The sequence below is a fragment of the Notolepis coatsorum genome (genome assembly GCF_963971535.1).
Source record: "Notolepis coatsorum genome assembly, chromosome: 6".
NCBI classification, from domain to species: domain Eukaryota; kingdom Metazoa; phylum Chordata; class Actinopteri; order Aulopiformes; family Paralepididae; genus Notolepis; species Notolepis coatsorum.
In genome coordinates this window covers 138,532,012-138,553,296 of record NC_140170.1, presented here as the reverse complement: position 1 = coordinate 138,553,296, position 21,285 = coordinate 138,532,012, and the positions used below count along the sequence as shown (strand labels likewise).

At 43.1% G+C, this 21,285-nt stretch overlaps 1 protein-coding gene across 1 annotated transcript in view; it reads right to left on the bottom strand.

Moving 5' to 3' along the window:
- The window catches only part of plxnb1b (plexin b1b), a 209,140-nt gene that overhangs the window by 63,247 nt on the left and 124,608 nt on the right, over positions 1–21,285 (bottom strand). The window contains exons 6-10 of the mRNA XM_084317760.1: positions 17,311–17,439; positions 16,359–16,459; positions 10,736–10,868; positions 2,998–3,154; positions 696–804 (exon numbers count right to left, since the gene is read on the bottom strand). Of these exons, the coding sequence (XP_084173886.1) occupies positions 696–804; positions 2,998–3,154; positions 10,736–10,868; positions 16,359–16,459; positions 17,311–17,439 (629 nt within the window). The remainder of the gene's footprint in view (positions 1–695; positions 805–2,997; positions 3,155–10,735; positions 10,869–16,358; positions 16,460–17,310; positions 17,440–21,285) is intronic.

Genomic DNA, 21,285 nt, shown 5'->3' with positions numbered 1-21,285 from the left:
TTCCTTTCAATCTTAATGAATTTGTCATATTTTGTGATATTTCAAATGCGAGCCAGATCAGAGGAGCAGAGTTGAGCCATGTGACGAGCAGATGTGGCAACAGAAAGAACACTGGTTAGGCAGGAGGTCAAGTGCCTGAAGCCTAAATAGCAGCACATCACTGTTAGGAGTAAGTGGATATGTAGTGAAAATAGCCCCTGTGGGTGAGGGAGAGGACAGTGTTTTGGGATGTGGTGGTGGACACAGGTGTAGAGAAATAGGATACAGAGAGAGAGAGTGGGAGAGCGAGAGCGAGAGAAAGAGAGAGACAGAGACAGAGAAAAGAAGAGAGAAAGAAAGAAAGAAAGAAAGAAAGAAAGAAAGAAAGAAAGAAAGAAAGAAAGAAAGAAAGAAAGAAAGAAAGAAAGAAAGAAAGAAAGAAAGAAAGAAAGAAAGAAAGAAAGAAAGAAAGAAAGAAAGAAAGAAAGAAAGAAAGAAAGAAAGAAAGAAAGAAAGAAAGAAAGAAAGAAAGAAAGAAAGAAAAAGAAAATAAGCAAGAAAACAGGAAATGGACAAAGTGATTAGTAAAAAGTAAAAAGATTTAAAAAAGAAACTGACAGTGAGAAAAAGAATAAGACCTTCAGAGAGGAGACTGGTGAGGAAAGAGACGATAGAGAAAGAGAAAAAAGAAGACGGATAATCTCTTGGTAACTCACGGCATGCTGCCAGACAACTGCTTGACAGCTGTGCAGTCATAGAAGGTGAAGCCTCGCTCTGTGACCGCAACGGTACCGAAGCGCAGTGACAGAGTGACGGTCACAAATTCTGAGGGGAGAACGACAGAACAGACAAGAGTCAAAACCCACAAAAGAAAAGACAGATGCAATACACTGTTTCACTTCACTACTGAGCCAGAGCCAGGCGAACGTGGCTCCGGAAATATTTGGCCAAGCTTATCGCCTTAAGATTCTAAATCAATCTGAACCTCTGCGTTCTTCAAAACACAGCGAGAGGGAAGAGGAGAGAAGGGCTTGGCTGGGACAGTCAAAACACAGGCGAGCTAATAGAATCCATCTGTACCCCCCCAAGGAGCCCAGACATAAACAGAGCAGGGTTCAGGGCTCGGCGGACCTACTGTGCGGTGCAGCACAGGGAGAGAGAGCTCACTGGAGACGTTGCAGACATTATAGAACCACATGGCTAAACAAGTACATTTCCCCCTTGCACTTTTCCCATGTGTGCAGTCGCTCTAGCCAGATCGCCCAGTGTACAAGATACTTAACTCTGCAATAAAGAAATGGCTTGCAAAAAGACAAAAGAATAATCTTTCGTACCAAGACTGTCTGTCAACTGTAAATGTTGTTCAACTGTAAATGTTTGCAGGCAACATACTACACAGTATGCTCTGTGACCAATATTGATCTGGATGTATTCAATGTGTATTATGTACAGTAATATAGATGTGTATTATGTACAGTAATATAGGCATATAGGCAGTCTCTACTTGCCATCCCTGTGCACCATATGCAATGTCAGCTTGTTTGTGTTCCGTGTGTCTGTCACATAGTAAAACTATCTGAGATGTCACAAAGACACATTACTGTACATGCATTGTATTGGTGGTGAATTTAAGTGTTCCTGATTTTACCCATTTAGACCTAAAACGCCTGCTAATAATGCATTATATAGCCTGCATATACACACAAATGTGTTTCCCGGTTTCAATGGGTTAATTCAGATTCTGTAAATGTTTCTTTCTTAGTCTCTAATCCCCGTTTTCGAAATTATTCCTCTGCATTTGACACATCCTAACAACTTAGGAGCAGTGGGCAGCCACAGACAGGTTGCCTGGGGACCAACTCCAGTTGTAACGCCAGTACCTTGGGCCGTGACAAGAGAGTATACCTAGCCTGCTTGTCTTCTGTAGTTCCACTTATATAACTGCTCCTGTCTCCATCCTATACGAAGGCAGTGTTGTTCCTAGCTCTCTTTCTACCCAAGGTAAGCTCAGGGTAGATCCCCCTGCATAATGCCTATGGGCTCTAGCAGTCTTATACCTTGTGTCTCTATCTCTCCTGTTAATGCCCCCCGCTCCCCCACACCAACCTCACTCAATCCCAGCACCCTGAGAACCACAACACGCCTGAAGCTCCAGGAGCACAGGCCTGGGAACAGAGGGGGAGGGGGGGGGTTTGGGTTGGAGGAGCTGTTTTGGGTTGCGAGTGTGTGAAGAGAGTTGGGAGGTGTGTGTGTGTGTGTGTGTGTGTGTGTGTGTGTGTGTGTGTGTGTGTGTGTGTGTGTGTGTACAATATTGGCGAATGTGTTCTTTTCAAATGCAAGTGCGTTTCCACAATCTCCATAAATTACATTTATTATTATGAGCCCCAAAACCTGAGGTTCTCCATCAGAAATGACTAAGTTAACCATAACAATCTCATCATCACACACAAAATACCAAATCCAAGGATGCCAAAAAGGCCATGATAAATGAATTTAATGACTAGGTGGCTGTTTGCTGACAAATAGAGATTACTCCCTGCTGTGTGAACTGGCTCAGGGAAGAGGATTGGCCGTCATACGTCTGCTCTTATCTGGATATACTGAGAGGTGAAGCTAAACTGCATGGCACTGCTGTTGTAGAGAAGCTTTGTAACTAGGAATTTTATATTTTTCTTTCTTTTCCTTTTTTTCTCTACAGGCGGTAGCCTGGTGGGGTCTATGTGATCTGTTGCTTCCATCTGTCTGTCTGTCTGCAGCTAATCTGGCAAATTAGGACCCATAAGCTAACAGCAGGCCAGCGACCTGGATTCTGAAATATGTTTCAGATTGGTCAATGACAAGTATTTTATTTGAATTAGTTTCCATCATTGTCTATTGAAATACATAATCAGTATGAAGTTGCAACCTTTTGACCGTAAGAGGGAGATACTACTGAGGTTTGCTAGTAATCAGCTCTCTGGCACCTGTTTAAAACATGCTACCGCCGCAACCCCCAACGAAACACCAAAATGCACCCACCTTGTCCCGGTGTTACAAGCGGCACCCTGTGGGGGTCAGGAGAGTGGCAGGTGACGCCCGTCTCCGTGACAGTGGCGGGGCTCTGGCCATCATGGAAGAAACAGGAGTAGGACTCGCCCTCCTCTAGGACAGGCAGGCCTGGGACTGACAGAGAGATCTGAGAGTGAAGAGTGAGAGAGAGAGAGTGAGAGTGAGAGTGAGAGAGAGAACAGAGCATGTTAACACCAACTAAAAACTAGTCAGGCCATGGTATATGGTTATTATTATATCAGCTAAGGGCCATTGTTTGGCCCGATGCTTAGCTGTGATATAATAACCATAATACTAGGGGTGTAACGGTACACAAAAACCACGGTTCGGTACATACATCGGTTTTGAAGTCACTGTTCGGTACGTTTTTTGGTACAGGCAGGAAGTTTGACTTTCCATGTTCCACTCAGGGGTGCTGTAGTGTGCAGTAACTGTTAAGTAGGGGTGTTCTATATAAAAATTAATAATAGACTTGATAAAAAAAAATTAAATGAAAAATAAAGTGTTGTTATATTACAATGGCCGTTGGCCTGAATGCACTGCATGACGGATAGGAGACACGCAACATCATTGAGCTGAAGAATGTGCAAGTACTAATGAATAACAACAACAACCGCAACCGTCGGTTGCGAAGACAGTGATTTGCACACTTTGGATTTTGATTAACTTGTGGAACCTCGAGACAGTTTTATGCAAGCTATGTAAACTACAGCTGGCCTACCTTCTTTTTTATGCCAACGCTATTTTGAGAGTTCTAGCGTTAAGAATGTAAGTAGCCTACTTTTCTGTTTTAGCACTTTATTGTAAATCATCCCTCAGGGTAAACGTTATTGAATAGAAAAAGCAGCATCATGCAGGTCCCATTTCATGCCAAGGAAAAGATATTGCTTCATGTTTTCATACCTTGTTCGGAGACGCGTTGCTGCGTATGAATGTCCATTCCATATGCCGTAAACTTCCATTAATTTGATCTCCAAGAGACAGCCCCTTCTCAATCTAGCACTAATTCCACCTCATGCACTGAGAGAGAGAGGGTGTGTGTGTGTTCGCCACACTATGAGGCTATTCTAAATGACAGGTAATCTCTCAGTGTTGTGCGTGGGTTGAACGAACAATGTGGGAGGCACGGAGGCACAGTGGTTAGCACTGCTGCCTCACAGCAAGAAGGTCCTGGGTTCGAACCCCAGCTTTTCTGTGTGGAGTTTGCATGTTCTTCCTGTGTTCCTCCCACACCATAAAGACATGCATGGTAGGCAGGGACTACAGATGAAAACTAGCTCATTAGCTAATTCCGGTACATTTACATTGATGTGGAAACTGAAGATGTTGATTAATGTGCACTGTCCCCTGGGTAAAAAAAAATAATAACTTAACATCTGGCCCTTGCGCAAGTTATATTTTGGGAAGGGGTGAACTTGGGAGTTTTTAATTCAATTCTGCATGTGCGTTCCATTAGTGGTTAATGTACCGTTGCATTTGCTCGGTACACAGCACGTACTGAACGGAAGGTCCAGTACTGAAACGGTACAGTACGGATACCGTTACACCCCAAATCCAGAGCCTGCAGGATAATGAAAGACCCTCACCACCCCAATAACAGCCTGTTTCAGCTGCTGAGGTCAGGCAGACGCCTGCAAATCCCAGCTACTAGGACAGAGCGGCTTAGGCTCAGCTTCTTCCCCCAGGCCATCAGAGCCATGAACAATGTACATTGAGTGCTCAGAACATTGAACTGTCCACACACAAGCACACATGAACACACACACGACACGCACACTGTGCACGCTCACACACGAGCAGCCACTTAACACTTTAACATGAGCGGGCACACACTCATGTCGCACACACGCACACTTATGGCCAAAGGAAAGGACACTTTAAATTAGAATAACAGGAACAGTGTATTGCACTACCAAAGCTAACTAGCATGTCACACATGCGCTGTAAATAACTATGTACAGATACCGAGATGTCACTCCATGTTACCTGCTATCTGTTACTGCACAATGTTGTTTCTTCTTTTGATTCTATTATATGTACCACTGTATTGCACATCGTTGCGGGCAAGACCACCCGCATTTCATTGTATACCTGTATGCCGTGACAATTAAAACTCTTGACTTGACTACCATATACCACGGCCTGAAGTGAGCTATTGCTTTTATAAGAAATCACCAAGTATGAATGAATGAATGAATGAATGAATGAATGAATGAATTTATTCACACACACACACGATACATTTTACATGCGAGTATCCTCATGTGATAACAATGTCGCAAATTGTGTGCATGTGCCAGGTCTCCCAAGAAGCTATTTAAAGCTTTTGGAGGGAGCCTGAACACAGATACAAACAGAATATGAACAACAAAACAATAACAAAAAAAACAAAACAAAACAAAACAATACAACGTGGGTAGGTTTACACACCTACCTACTAACTGACATATAACAGAGATACATAATACAGACAATTTTATTCCTAAGTTATAATTTTAATTAGAGATATGATTTTATGGCAATATGAATATGACATGGTTTCATAAAATAAATACACAGCAACAAAAAATGCAATAATGTATTGCTAAGTTTCTACTGAATGCACAGAGAGGAAATAGGTATCTATTTGTTTTGGGCGCCAGCCATTAGCCTGGTCCTTGTGGCTAACGTGCCAGGTTTCCATAGCATATTTTCACTGTGCGTCACTATGTTTGGAGAGCTATATCTATATTCTATATTATAGCTATGGAGACAATATTATGGTAATTTGACAGTGACTTTCTTCCGTTGAACATAGAAAAAAGAGATAATCTTTTCATGCATACTATCGCGCGTTATCCCGTGGTGAATATACCGGTAAGTATAGTTTAGGAGTGATCCGGGATATACACTCACATAGGGGGCAGAGGCACACATGGATACGAGACACACACAAGAGATAGGAGTACAGTCACATACCAGGAAGATGCACACACACACATATGAGGCATGTACACATGCTTACGTGATACACATACCCACATACATGTGTTGGAGACATGCGTGCATGCATGTTATCATGCACAACTGCATGTGTCTGGGGCGCTTTCTCTCACATGCAATATGGAGAAGGGTGGCATCCCGATAGAGGATGCAGCACATACCTGCTCGAAGGTAGTTCGGTCTACATGCAAGGTATATATATCAGGGATGTATACGCATAATGTATAGTATAGTATGTTTCTTTTTTCGTAAGTCTTTTTTTATTTTCCATGTCAGTTGTTAATGTATTTGTATGAGTCCTTTACATGTTTTGTATGTTCTTACAAAAAAGAAAAAGGCAAATCCTGGAAATTGCATATGATGATGTGGAAAGAGATGTTTTGAATATTGGAGAGATTTGTGCAAAAAATATCAATAAAAAAAAAAAAAAAATTGGTGATCCGGGATAATTTCTGAAAAGCTGAGTTATAGGGCGCTACGTGTATTCTACTATAAGCATTGGCATTTCTTGCCTGGACACGCTACTATTTCCAAATCAAATGTATATAATAGGTATCATATCATGAATGCATGAAAGGGGGGGGGGTCGTTTCTGATGATTTGATGGCCAGTAACGGCATTCGTGTTGAACACTACACACGCTGATCAGCTGGATCGATATGAAAACATTGTTGGATCAAGCTGAAATTGATGTCATATAGTCCTTACCTTTGATCAGGGTTATTCCAAAAAGAATACTCCAATTGTCTGATCGCGATTTCCAGTATTGGTGTCCATCTAGTCCCGGACATAATTTGGCACAACTTATGGATCGAGTGTGCCAGATGCGTTTCGAAGTGGTTGGATGAAGCGATTTACTCGGCTCCGTCTAAATTTAGCGCCCGGAGGGATTTAAGTGTAACACAGGGTGAGATATAAGGTTTCAAAGGGTGGGCGACACTGCCATCTAGCAGGATGCGGCCGGTATTGCACTTTGGCGAACTCAGAATCCTTTCCTATGGCAACACCGAGGTCAGTGGATGAATAATCAATAAAAATATCGAATAAAAGAAAAGAAAATACCAAAACCCGAGATATCTCGGGTCTGGCGCCCAACGCATGGCAAGTTAACCTGGGATATCTCGGGTCTGGCGCCGAATGTGTTAAAGTGTCCGTTAAGTGAGAAACAACTTTTCCCGTCTGATCTTTCCCCAAATAAAACACAGACATGAGCCCCAACAAGTCAACTTTACACAGCTGCTGCCTCCGTCATCCCTTCCTCCCCTCATCATCCAACGTGTCAAGACTCTACCTATCGATCTTCCATCTCCAGAACTATCCAGAGGGACTCCACTAAATACACCAGTGAGTCTCAAAGGAAGAGAGTACTGGAGCGCACAGGTCATCTTAGAAATCTTCATTTGGTGCAGGTATTGACAAAGTTTCAACGCTACTACGTCCTCTTCAGAGTCAACTTGACTGAACATGATTGATTCCGTTTGTATTTCAACCGAACTGAGACAAGGTCACAACCTGGGGCAGCTGATGGATATCTGCTCTGCAACTAACTAACCCTTAACAATAACAAGCTGAGACATGTACTGTAGTACATCCACACACTCATGTGTATATATATATATGTATGTATACCAGGGTTAGAAATTAACATTTTTTTTCACTGGCTTTTTTTGCCCCCCTTAATTGATTTTCGGGGGCTTTTTTTGTATTTCGGGGGCACATTTTTATAATGAAAATTAACATAAAGATTATAAAACATTGTTGACACTTTTACAGTCTTCGTCCCCATGTTTGATAACGTAATGTTAATGTCTCCATATATAGGGCTCTACGCTAACCTTTTTCCCAAGGAGCACATGTGCTCCTAAATAAAATGTTAATAAATAAAATCTAAATACAAATTTAGGAGCACACAGAAATTTAGGAGCACAGTGACAATTGTTCAAGTAACACACACACACGATGTGTGACATCATGGCTTGGTTTCATGTTTTGAGGTACCTTCAATTATCTGTAAATAATACATACATACTCCATCTAAATAGATTAAATATTATTGTCCCTGAGGGCAAGTTGTGTTGTCTTGATATATCTACAAATAGCAGACGAATAACAGGTTGCCTCTGGATCAATGAATGTCTAATATTGAATAATATTATTAGATATTTTATTTTTAACATCCCTAATTCCAACAGTCAAGAGGCTTGTTTCAAATTGATGAAAAACCCCACACGGGGTGCTCCAGTAGCACACCATGTTACCGCGCTGCGTCGCGGAACTCCGTGCTGCGTCACGGATCTGGTTGACTCCGAGTTCGATTCCCGGACTCGCCGTCATTTGCCGAATGTCTCCCCCTGCTCTCTCTCCCGTTTCACCCTGCAACTGTCGGTCATGCTTGACCAGGAAAGCGATAAACGCTAAAAAATTAAGTAAAAAAAAAAAAAAAAAAAAAAACCACACACGCAACGTTTGTGAGTATAGGCTCTGGCCAGATCGATCAATGAAATACGTTGCGCGCTCAGCGCTGTGGAATGAAGGAAATGCGCATCGGGATCGGATTTGGATATTATTCTTTGGAGTTGTGTTACAAATGGAACGGTCTTTCCCCGCCGAACACAAGTTACTTAACGTTACACAGGTCGCGCTATGCAGATGCTTAGCTTGCTAACGTTAAGATAGCAGTGTAATGCTTGATGAGAGCAGAGCGCTCTGTCTGTGTTCGCATCCTCTGATTCCTCTCAAGTGCCTGTAAACACGCAGCGGGCCCCGCCTCCCTCCTCCTTGGAACAAACATTCCACCCAAAAACTGAATTTCAGTCCAGTTTCAATCTGAACTATTAACAGCGGAGCTGTTTTGTAATCTTCACAATCACTCGTCTGTCTCGCACACTGCAAGTAAATGATTTTTCCGGTTTGCACACACACATATTATTAGGGGCAAATACGAGGGAAATGCTCGCACTGTAGAGCATATATATAATTATATATATAATTAGTAAACTGTCGGGGGCTTTTTTTGCCCCCCTTAACTGATTTTCGAGGGCATTTGGTCAATTTTCGAGGGCATTTTGCCCCAAGCCCCCGTTAATTTCGAACCCTGATGTATACACACATAGCCTGCCTATCCAAAAGTAAAAGTAAATCTCACATCAGCATATGTGATTCCAAGGATGACATGAATTAGGCCTGGGTGATATGTGGGCCTATATATATCATTGAATGAATGAATGAAAACTTTATTTAACAGATTGCAGAATGGGTACAATACAGTACGGCTCAATACACACAATTGTTAAGGGGATGCAGACCAGAGAAAGACGTTTGTCTTGTTTACATCAGGGTCCCCCATTTTCAATTCATAGTGACATTTATGACATACACAACATACATGACATTTATGGCATAGGGACATACATGACATACAGGTATTTAGTACCGTTACATTTGTGACATATACGATATGCAAATATACAGTACTGCTACCCATAGATCCTGACAGAGTATATACATATGATGGGGAGGGGACTGTACATTAGGAGGGGGTGGGTGGGTGGGAGAGAAATATACATACGGTGGGGAGAGAATATATACATACGGTGGGGAGGAGACTGTACATAATGAGGGGGTGGGTGGGAGAGAAATATACATACGGTGGGGAGAGAATATATACATGCGGTGGGGAGGAGACTGTCCATTAGGAGGGGGTGGGGGTGGGGGGGTTTGGACGTTTACGGTGGCCAGTTTAGAATTGCAGCCTCCCGTAGGTGCTCTTTAAGAGCGGTTTTGAATGTGGGTAGGGATTCACATTCCTTTACAGCTTTGGGTAGGGCGTTCCACATTGATGTGGCATAATTGCTAAACGTGTTTAGTCCCTTGTTTGAGCCAAATCTGGGTTTAACATGATTTGTTGAGCTTCCTCTGGTGTTGTGGTCGTGGTATTCACTGACCTTTGGGAAGTATTTTGACATGTACATGGGTACCTTAGTCGTATAGTGTATCTTGTAGACCAGGCCCATTGCAAGTTGCTGTACTCTGTCGTCTACTCTAAGCCATCCTAGGTTGTCAAAGTGGGCAGGGGTGAGGTGGGTTCTAGGGGTAAGGTCAAGTAGAAGTCTGACCAGTTTGTTTTGTGATGTTTTTAATCTCGTTTTTAGCGCCTTTGAGGTGCTTTGGTACCATGAGGTGCAAGCATAGTCGTAGTACCCTTGAATGAGTGCTCCTGCCAGAGTCTTCAGGGTATTCTTGTTTACCAGAGAGGAGATCCGGTACAAGAATCTAGTTCGTTGGTTGACTTTTTTTATTACCTTGGATTGGATGCCATTTTGTCACAGGAAAGATTTGCCTCTAGGATGGAACCTAGGTATGTAATTTCATCTTTCCTTGTGACAATATTGTCACCCACTGTAACTGAGAAGCCGTCGGTCTTGCTGAGTTTGTTATTTGATCCGAAGAGAATGGACTCTGTTTTACCCAGGTGTAATGATAGTTTGTTATCAGCGAGCCAGGTGCAGATTCTTGCTCCTTGGTATGTGAATAGAACTGACAAGGATGAGCCGGATATAAGGCAGACATATTATTCACGTACTGGATGCAGAATGATTGGCGATTGCTGTTTTACCTCACATTCTCAAGATTTACAGATAACAAGGTGATGTTGTAATATGTGTGAAGGAGCAGGCCTTCCCTCTTAATCCTCCCCACACACACACACACACACAACCACACGTACCGTTCTCTTCTCCTCACGGCTGATGTTGGAGGGGTTGAGGGCCTGGACAGCCAGACACTGCTGTTCCATGTCAAAGCTCCAGAGCCACTGGCCTGGCTGGGCCCCGCGTGCACACTGTGACTGCTGCACACACCTAGTGGACAGGTACATTTACACACTGTGACTGCTGCACACAACTAGTGGACAGGTACATTTACACACTGTGACTGCTGCACACACCTAGTGGACAGGTACATTTACACACGGTGACTGCTGCACACACCTAGTGGACAGGTACATTTACACACTGTGACTGCTGCACACACCTAGTGGACAGGTACATTTACACACGGTGACTGCTGCACACACCTAGTGGACAGGTACATTTACACACTGTGACTGCTGCACACACCTAGTGGACAGCCTTGCATCACGTGTCCCCTCCGGTACACGAGGAGGCAGCGGTCGCATCTTTTCACCTGAACAGCGCAATCTCTCAGTGGCGAGGAGTAACGCGTGGGAGGCTCACGCTGCACCCGATACTTCCTGATTCTGCTGTACAGGCGCACCAACCGACCTGTAGGAGTCGCTGTCCACAACGTCCAATCCCCACCCACCGGCTTTTCCACCCCTAACACTGCCAATTGTGTTGTATGAACGACCAGCCAAGCCGGTAGCAACGCCGAGAGCTGGGCTCGAACCCAGCATCTCCTGTGTTAGTGGCGAGCGCCTTGCCCACTGCGCCACTTAGCCGCCCTACCCAGTAGAGAATTTAACAGTTATGATACCATGTACGTAATGTTCAACACATCATACAAGACAATATCTTCATTTGTATTCATTAATTTGACGTACTGAAGCATGGAGTAAATATAGATGGGAAATTGGAAAGTGGGAGAGTGGAAAGGTTATGACCAATATTATAAATTCAGTTGCACTGTGCAGTTTAGGAATAGAGATATGTTTACATTTGCAGAGCCAGCAATTGGTAATGTAATTAGTAATGTAAATCTTGGAATTATTTGCCATTGTATGTCATCATAAATCAAAACAAATCCTTTAAGGCTCTGTGAACAAAATGTAAGTCAAGAAGATCTTTATGTGAATAGTAAATATGTCTGTAAATAAGATTGCAGGCCCTGCCATTGACCATATTCACACGGCAGCCATGGGAACAGGGTGGAAGGGAACTCAACCTGAGCATGACATAAGAGCAAAATGGCTGCCAATTGTAAACAAAAACAGTGAAATGGTAACTTTTCAGGTAGCTTTCTAACTTCAAACAGTGTTCCAGGGATCCAATTTGTTTATTGAGTTATGAAAATATACCATAGAATCTGTTTGACCTTTGAGATTTAAAAAAAGTCTCTACCAAAAAACAACATAGTGTATGTACCTTTAATAAAAACGTAAATGCAGGTATGAGAAGTGTTAAAAAAAAGTGATGCAGAGAGAAGCGATCAAGGATGAGAGAAAATGGAGGGAAAGAGAAGAAAGGAGAGGAAACGCAGAAGAGGGGGAGGAGGGGGACAGGTGGCTGAGGAGAAGGAGGAGGAGAGAGAACAGGGGAGGAGAGACAGCTGGTACGAAGCATATGCTTTTCATCAGAATTCAAAAACAATCCTTCTCAAGCTATTTGAAAATGAATTTTCTTTTTAGATGAATTGGCAAAAAACACAACTAGCATGCGCTCCAGCAACCTTCTTGTCAGCAGACTCTTTGCTAAAATTAACGACATTCAACCGTTTTGCTGTTTTGCTGAATCTTCTGTGAATTCTGCAGTGCTGAGCTGAGTTGCTAAACCCCCTATCCTCACCTCCTCCTATTCTATTTATTATTTTCCATTATTTCATTGTTACTCTTTTTGTTCTTTTTACATTCACTTTGATGCCTTGAATGTGGTGCACTGCAACTCGAGTTTCCCCCCATGGGCACAAATAAAGTTCCTAACTGAACTAGACTAAACTTAGAAATGATGATTAGTATGAATGCTGCACTTTTACAGCTGGGTTCATTCTTTAGTTATTTTTCTTTTCCCCACCAAAGTGTTGTTTCATTGTTTTAACCACTGATGGAGCTTCCCTGGATATGGAGCAGAGTTTACAGTACTGGGGCTGATACTAGGATAAAATAGGGTACTGTGTCAGATAATTATGGGTCGACAGTGGCTCAGGAGGTAGAGTGGTCGTCTGGTAATCAGAAGGTATCCGGTTATATAAAGGTGTTATATAAATGCATTCCATTTAACATATGATGTAATGGATAATAACTGATCATAGCTCAATCATGTTCATCAAATGACCCCCAAACTAATTAAATGGTTTAAAAGCCCATATTGTTCCAGTAACTGATCAGAGTGGTATCAGCCCCTTCACTATAGGGAGCCAGAAGTCTTGGTGGCTAGCGCTGTGTTCCAAATACTTCAAGGGGACACATACAGTAAACAAACAAAGCAATTGATGAAAATCACTCCTCTGTTACCATAAGCAACTATATGATGTACAGAGATTTTTGTTGAGAAAGGCATTGGGTACATAATGTTGTACTGTAGGTAAAATATTGTGATAATCTGACCACATCTCCCACCAGGATCCTGCATTTGACCAGAGGTGTGACAAGTCTAGCTAGCAATTTTCAGTAGTAGGTTTCCCAGCAAGCTACTATAAATGAACAGCAATTGTCTTGCTTTGTTCCTAACTACAAGCATTTAAAGGAACACGCCAACTTTTTGGGAACTTAGCTTATTTGCCATCTACCCTGGAGTTAGACAAGCAGATACATACCATTTTCTTCTCTGTGCATGCTTAGGGAACAGCCGCACCGTTAGCCTAGCTTAGCGTCATTCACTGGAAGTAGGTGTGCCAGTGTAGCCTAGTTCCCAAACAGTCACAAAATACAGTCCAAATATAACTCCAAAACTTTCCTGTAAACATGTTGTGACCTGTGTATTTACCACATGGAGAGAAAAAATTTGAGAGGAAACATTTTCGTTTCCAAAACAGATATTTTTTTAAATTGCCGAACCACTGCTGCCTGGGCGCAGTGATTTCATCACCCCCTGTTGTTTTTTGAAAATAAATACACAGGTCACATGTGTAACATGTTTACAGGAAAGTTTTGGAGTTGTATTTGGAGTGTATTTCGTGACTGTTGGAAACTAGGCTACACTGGCATACCTACTTCCAGTGAATGACGCTAAGCTAGGCTAACGGTGTGGCTGTTCCCTAAGCCTAATGCATGCACAGAGAAGAAAAGGGTATGTATCTGCTTGTCTAACTCCAGGGTAGATGGCAAATAAGCTAATTTCCCAAAAAGTTGGCATGTTCTTTGAAAGAGAACGTTTATTTTGCCATCATCTTCAATTCTACCAAATTAATTCCACAGACCAGCAATCTAATTGTACTAGACCAGCAATTTAAATGTACTAGACCAGCAAACTCCTTGTACTAGACCAGCAATCTACTTGTACTAGACCAGCAATCTCCTTGTACTAGACCAGCCATTTCAATGTACTAGACCAGCAATCCCCTTGTACTTTATTTATTTATTTTTACCCAGGGACAGTGCACATTAATCAACATCTTCAGTTTCCACATCAATGTAAATGTGCGAGAATTAGCTAATGAGCTAGTTTTCATCTGTAGTCCCTGCCTAACATCTCCATGTACTACACCAGCAATCTCCATGTACTACAACAGCAATCTCCATGTACTAGACCAGCAATCTCCTTGTACTACACCAGCAATCTCCTTGTACTACAACAGCAATCTCCATGTACTACACCAGCAATCTCCATGTACTACACCAGCAATCCCCATGTACTAGACCAGCAATCTCCATGTACTACACCAGCAATCTCCATGTACTAGACCAGCCATATCCTTGTACTAGACCAGCCATCTCCTTGTACTACACCAGCAATCTCCTTGTACTACACCAGCAATCTCATTGTACTACACCAGCAATCTCCTTGTACTACACCAGCAATCTCCTTGTACTACAACAGCAATCTCCGTGTACTACACCAGCAATCTCCTTGTACTACACCAGCAATCTCCTTGTACTACACCAGCAATCTCCTTGTACTACAACAGCAATCTCCTTGTACTACACCAGCAATCTCCTTGTACTACAACAGCAATCTCCTTGTACTACACCAGCAATCTCCTCGTACTACAACAGCAATCTCCTTGTACTACAACAGCAATCTCCTTGTTACCCCAACCCCCCCAACCCGCCTACCCAACCCCCCCCCCCCCACCCCCTCCAATGTACAGTTTCCCCCCAACCCCACCTACCCAACCCCCCCCCCACCTACAAACCTCCTACCTTCGTCAAATGTATATACTCTCTTTTTTATACTTTAGACTTGTATCAAAAACAGTACTGTATTTGTAAATCTGGTATGTCATAAATGTATAGATGTAGCAGTACTGTCTATCTGTATGTCATGTATGTCATATATATTATGATGAATTGAAAATGGGGGACCCTGATGTAAACAAGACGAAAGTCTTTCTCTGGTCTGCATCCCCTTAACACTTTCGCGGCCACTGGGATGAGTCTAATTAATCTCAAGAGGACCGTGAAATGTAAACAGACGTGGGGCTGTTTGTAGAGCTAAATCTATACTTTATAGTATTGCTATCTGTCCATTCTCATTGTGAATTGAGATCATAAACAGTCCCTTCAAAATGGCGTAAAGAAAAAAAAAATTCATCAATACGTTCTCATTTTATAGCGCCGTGAATATAAGCATTATACCGGATTTGGTCTAGTATATTTCCTGGAAGCCGAGATAATGGGCTAATAGCTAATAACATTAAATCCAATGGCATTTCGGTTATAGATACGCTCCAGTTAAAACTCAAACTGCATATGATCGGCACGATCCTCACGCATGTATGCATGAAAGGGGGGGAGGGGGGGCGGGGGACGTCGTTTCTGATTATTGATTACCAATAACCGCGTTAGCCTCATTAGCCTCATTAGCCTCATAGGCCGAACGCCTGGATGGCTATCAAAACAAGGCCCGATCGGGATGTACTTTACGTGAAAAAGATCTCACCGTGGTCCGGTGGGATCCCCCCAGAGCATTTTCCCGTTATCGATCACCATCTGGTAGATCGATATGTCCATTGGCTGATGATAAATCCCCTTATTGCATGGTGAAATCTGCGATGCAAAACGTAATCCAAGCTACATGCTGCACATCTAGAATCCTGCTAACGGAAATCTCCACTGAAAGTAAAAAAAAAAAAGACTGATCCGTTCAGCCACAGGGCACAATGCATTATCGCGATAGCGCCCCTAAGAGGATATGGCCGGAATTGCACCTTCTCGAATTCATAGAGTAGGGTAAATCTGCAGTGCCGCTCAGCGACCTTGAATAGGTTATTAATATGGAATAAAAGCAATAACAACTTGCCACGGATTTATCCGTGCTTCTGTCCACAACGGGTGGAATCGAAACACGGAGATCTCCGTTGTTCGTCCCCATTGTGTTAACAATTGTGTGTATTGAGCTGTACTGTATTGTACCCATTCTGCAATCTGTTAATCAATCAATCAATCAATCATCCATCATGTACCGTCTACCTGGAAACGAGGCACAACAGTAACTAACAGCTGGCAATTAACTCACCTTCCCTCCAACACACACCAGCCACAGTAGGGGTCGTGGGCCGACAAGCAGGACTGGCAGTCCTGGTGTTGCTGGCACTCAGCCACCGGCCTCTTCTGGAGCTGTGACCATGACAACACAATAATGATGATAATGACAGTCATCAGCAATTTTCATGGATTCATGTCAAGCTCTGCACAAAACTGAAGGCATAAAAAGGCATACTGGGACCCGAGGGTGCCGTACCGGCCAGATCTGGCTAGGTGGCAGTATCGAGAGTGCAGTAAACCCTGTTCCAGACTGTGAGTTATGTTTAAATCCCTCCGGGCGCTACATTTAGACGGAGCTGAGTAAATCGCTTCATCCGACCACTTCGAAACGCATCTGGCACACTCGATCCATAAGTTATTATGTCCGGGACCAGATGGACACCAATAATGGAAATTGTGATCAGACAATTGGAATATTCTTTTTGGAATACCCCCGACCAAAGATAAGGACTATCTGACATCAATTTCAGCTTGATCCAACAATGTTTTCATATCGATCCAGCTGATCAGCATCTGTAGTGTTCAACAAGAATTCCGTTACTGGCCATCAAAGCATATTCGACGAAAGAAAGTCACTGTCAAATGACTATAGTATCATCTCCATAGCTATAATATAGAATATAGATATAGCTCAACAAACAAGGTGACGCACTCCTATATTTAAAGCGTGGCATAGGTAGAACGGGACCAGGCTAATCCCTGGCGCTGAATGAGTTAAGACACGAATGCAGTGGGACATCATCAATAACATTTGATTTAGCTTGGTATGTAATACAAACAATTTGGGTATGGACTAGATTTATACATATGTGTTTTTACATGTGCCTGTGATAGTGATAGTGTGTGTGTGTGTGTGTGTGTGTGTGTGTGTGTGTGTGTGTGTGTGTGTGTGTGTGTGTGTGTGTGTGTGTGTGTGTGTGTACCATGGTGGAGGTCATGATGAAGAGGTGTTCCTCGTTCTGGTCCAGGATGAGGTCAGAGCTGATGGCAGAGTTCTGCTGGATGGAGATCACTGAATACTCCTCCACCTCGCCGTTAGGACCCAGGAATACCTGCACATACACACACACACACACACTAAGGCTGTCAACTTGAAAGGGGAACAATTATGTGAAAATAATAAATAAACGTACAATATTGGGCGTCTTTACATACACATTAATGTTCAATATTACTCACAACCCATGATTGACCTATCTCAACCCCGCCCTCTTTTCTTCATCCTCCAATCACAACTGTCGCTTCCCTCTGTCAAACAAAGTTTGCCAAAACACTTCACGTACTTCATGGATGGACTCAAACCTGTCCCAGTTCCCAGAGCTATGCTTTTAATAATTACATATATTTTTCAGTTCATAGGAATCAAAACCTCATAACATTGTTCTCATAACAAATAATAACATGTGTTTGCATAATTGTAACAAACCTCATAAGTGTTCTCATAACAAATGTTTTAAACTGAAAAAGACCAAGGAAATGGCGATGACATCATGTCAATAAACGATCACTGTCAATAAGACACGCCCCTCCGGAGACACCAGAGACTATCATAGGGCCGGAGTACCTACGCCTGCCGATCCAGTTATTATGTGAGGTACCTGCACCTGCCGCTCCAGTTATGATGTGAGGTACCTACACCTGCCGCTCCAGTTATGATGTGAGGTACCTACGCCTGCCGCTCCAGTTACTGTATGATGTGAGGTACCTACGCCTGCCGCTCCAGTTATGATGTGAGGTACCTACGCCTGCCGCTCCAGTTATGATGTGAGGTACCTACGCCTGCCGCTCCAGTTATGATGTGCGGTACCTACGCCTCCTATTCACAGGAGCCTTAACACTCTCCACTCACTTCAATACCATTACTGTGACCATAGAACCGTAGAAGGAAATGTAATTTTAAGCATCAGTAGCACAGACTACTTTAAAGCACATGTGTATTTCAGTATGTGGCGTAAAACTGTGGAATTCCACTGCCAAGTCTGCTAACCCCTCGCCTGGAACAATAAGCAACTTAATGTGGAAATCCAGTGGGGGTCAGTCAGGTGTGTGCCAGTGTGTGTGTGTGTGTGTGTGTGTGTGTGTGTGCGTGTGTGTGTGTGTGTGTGTGTCAGTGTGTGTGTGTGTGTGTGTGTGTGTGTGTGTGTGTGTGTGCGCGTGTGTGTGCGTGTGTGTGAATGAGAGAGATTAGCGCGACTATCAGCTGAGACAATACAATTGTACCTCTGTGTGTTGTTGTGTGTGCGTGCATGTATGTGTGTGCATATGTGTAAGCGACTAAGCGTGTTTGACTGGAAGTGTATATGTGTGTGTGTGTATGCGTGTGTGTATATGCGCGCATGTGCACAGGCAGATGCTGGAGGTGTGAGTCGTGTAAAATGAGGGCCCAAGAATTCTCCACCGTGATGATATAAATCCAATCCTATTGGTCAGGAAAGGATTTGAGAACAGCTATGCGGTTACACTCTCTTTGATCTCCAGTCTCATCAAGGAGGGTGTCTGTGCAGGCTTCAATAACTGGTACACAATGACTCACTATCACTGTGGCTTGAGCAGAACAGATGGCAAAAAGAAGAAAAAAAACTTAACAGAAAAAAAGAAAAGCCCCTAAACTAAATTCTTCCTCTTCAAAGGAGAAAGAGGGAAAATATCCTGGGCAAGGAGACACATCAAACCAAGGAGATTTAACTTTTGTGAATGCCAAGGAATCATTTAATTTTTCAGGGTTAAATAAACAAATATATGAATAAACTGGCCGACACACACATTTTTCTTTATGCTGATGGCGATAAAGAGACTGCCGTGCACACAAACAGACACGTATGCAAACAAACTGGCAGGCCGTGGGAATGAAGGGGCAGGGGGGGATGGAAAATAGAAAGAAAAAGAGATGGAGAGATAGCAAAGAGGGGGGATGACTAGATGACAACCGTTGCCTGCTTGCCACACAAACCATCTTTCTTTTATATGATGGTGCCCAGTGGACCTCAACAAAACAAACATTTATCCAGGAATCCAAACTCTGCAATTACGCAACGGCTCATAATACTGATGAAGTCTTAAACCGTGCTGGCTCCAATATCTTGAATACCAGCATAATTTGATTTAGCACGCTTGTTATTCCTAATATGGCGACATTATACAGAGTGTGTATTTCTGAACTCCCTTGCCGATGAATTGCTGAAGGCAAGTCGATACTGGGAATTGGGCAAAACATTCAGGTCCTATACAGAGTAGGTCTACATGTCATAGTCGAAACATAATAGCACATTAAAATATTATTATTACACACTATGCGTCTTTTCCCTATCCAAATATAACCAAATAGAACAGGGAAACCTAACCGAACATCAAATCAAATGGTAGGCGTACAAATGGCCAAAAACAGCAATGTGTGCATGTCTACTTCCTAATATTGTCTCCATCATACAAAATCAGAATTAAAACAACTTGTGGTTTGGTCGAACAATATCTCATTCGTCGCTTCTGTGCCAAGATGTCAGTCATTATCATTAGGCTAAATGGCTACTAGCTACCCCTAAACGTTTTGCCTTGCTAGCAAAAGGGCTACAGTTTCTCGCACTGGTTCTGAACAAAATGTTCCATTATCAGGGGTTCTAACTAAGGACAAAGATTGACAGTCATCATTCATGTCATGGTGACACAGACACGGTCTACTATTATGACTTATGATGCCCAACAGGCATGAAAAAAAGACTCTCTGTTCTGGACTGCGTGCGTTAACTCGTTAGCTAACAGCGATGACTGTGCACTGCCTGCACACAACAAAGAGCCAAGTCATGGCACTCCATTAGCGGGACATGATGAGGCACGGCTGGCAGTTTTAGCTCACTCTGTGGCAAGTTTCTGTATAAAAATACTGTTAATGGGTGTCATTGTGCTAATTCTGCTTGTGCTGAGGCCTTAGCACAGGCAGAGGGGCAGCCATTGAGAAAATAAATGGCACAAAGGCCCAACTGTTAGCTAGAGCGCTTGCCGCTTACTAGACGTAAACACCCAATATCAAGAGACTTCTCTAGAAGCCTAGTGGTCTATTGACTTTTCTGTTGGGTAGAAAATAAGTAATAGATAAAACATATGTCATTGTTTTTGTATACTACCCTATCGCTGTGACCCTGTAAGTGTTTTGTGTCATTTGTATTGGATTTTTATGCTTGAACATGTTCCCCTTGCTGACAAAACTACGTTGACAAGGAGCGCTGTTTGCCAGCTTAAGAACAGGTACAATTGCCATGTTAAATTAAACCTAATGTGTGCAGTGAGCATCCCTCACATCTCTACCTCCCTCTTCTCTACTTGTGTCTTTCACCCTCTTTGCCTGGCCCCTACCTTCTATCTACTTGTGTCTTTCGCCCTCTTTGCCTGGCCCCTACCTTCTATCTACTTGTGTCTTTCGCCCACTTTGCCTGGCCCCTACCTTCTATCTACTTGTGTCTTTCGCCCTCTTTGCCTGGCCCCTACCTTCTATCTCTCACAACAACACAACATTCCAATTGTCTCCTGTCTGACTGTGCACTGCAGTGCCATATGGCCCCTGTTTGAACCCATGGAAGACACTGTTACAAGTGACCCTGCCTCGACCTGCGCACTGGTCCACAAGTGACCCTGCCTCGACCTGCGCACTGGTCCACGACACCTCAGAAATCAAACTGACAGGCCAGTCGGCAGTCGGTGCTTCACACAATCCAACCAATACGTTAATACACTGGATGGAGCCCAATGTTGCAGGTAGACAATGAATGGACAACAATGGTATTAAATATTTCTTCCCACACGTTTGACATCCTTCTGGTCTACCCCACATGTTTGACATCCTTCTGGTCTACCCCACACGTTTGACATCCTTCTGGTCTACCCCACACGTTTGACATCCTTCTGGT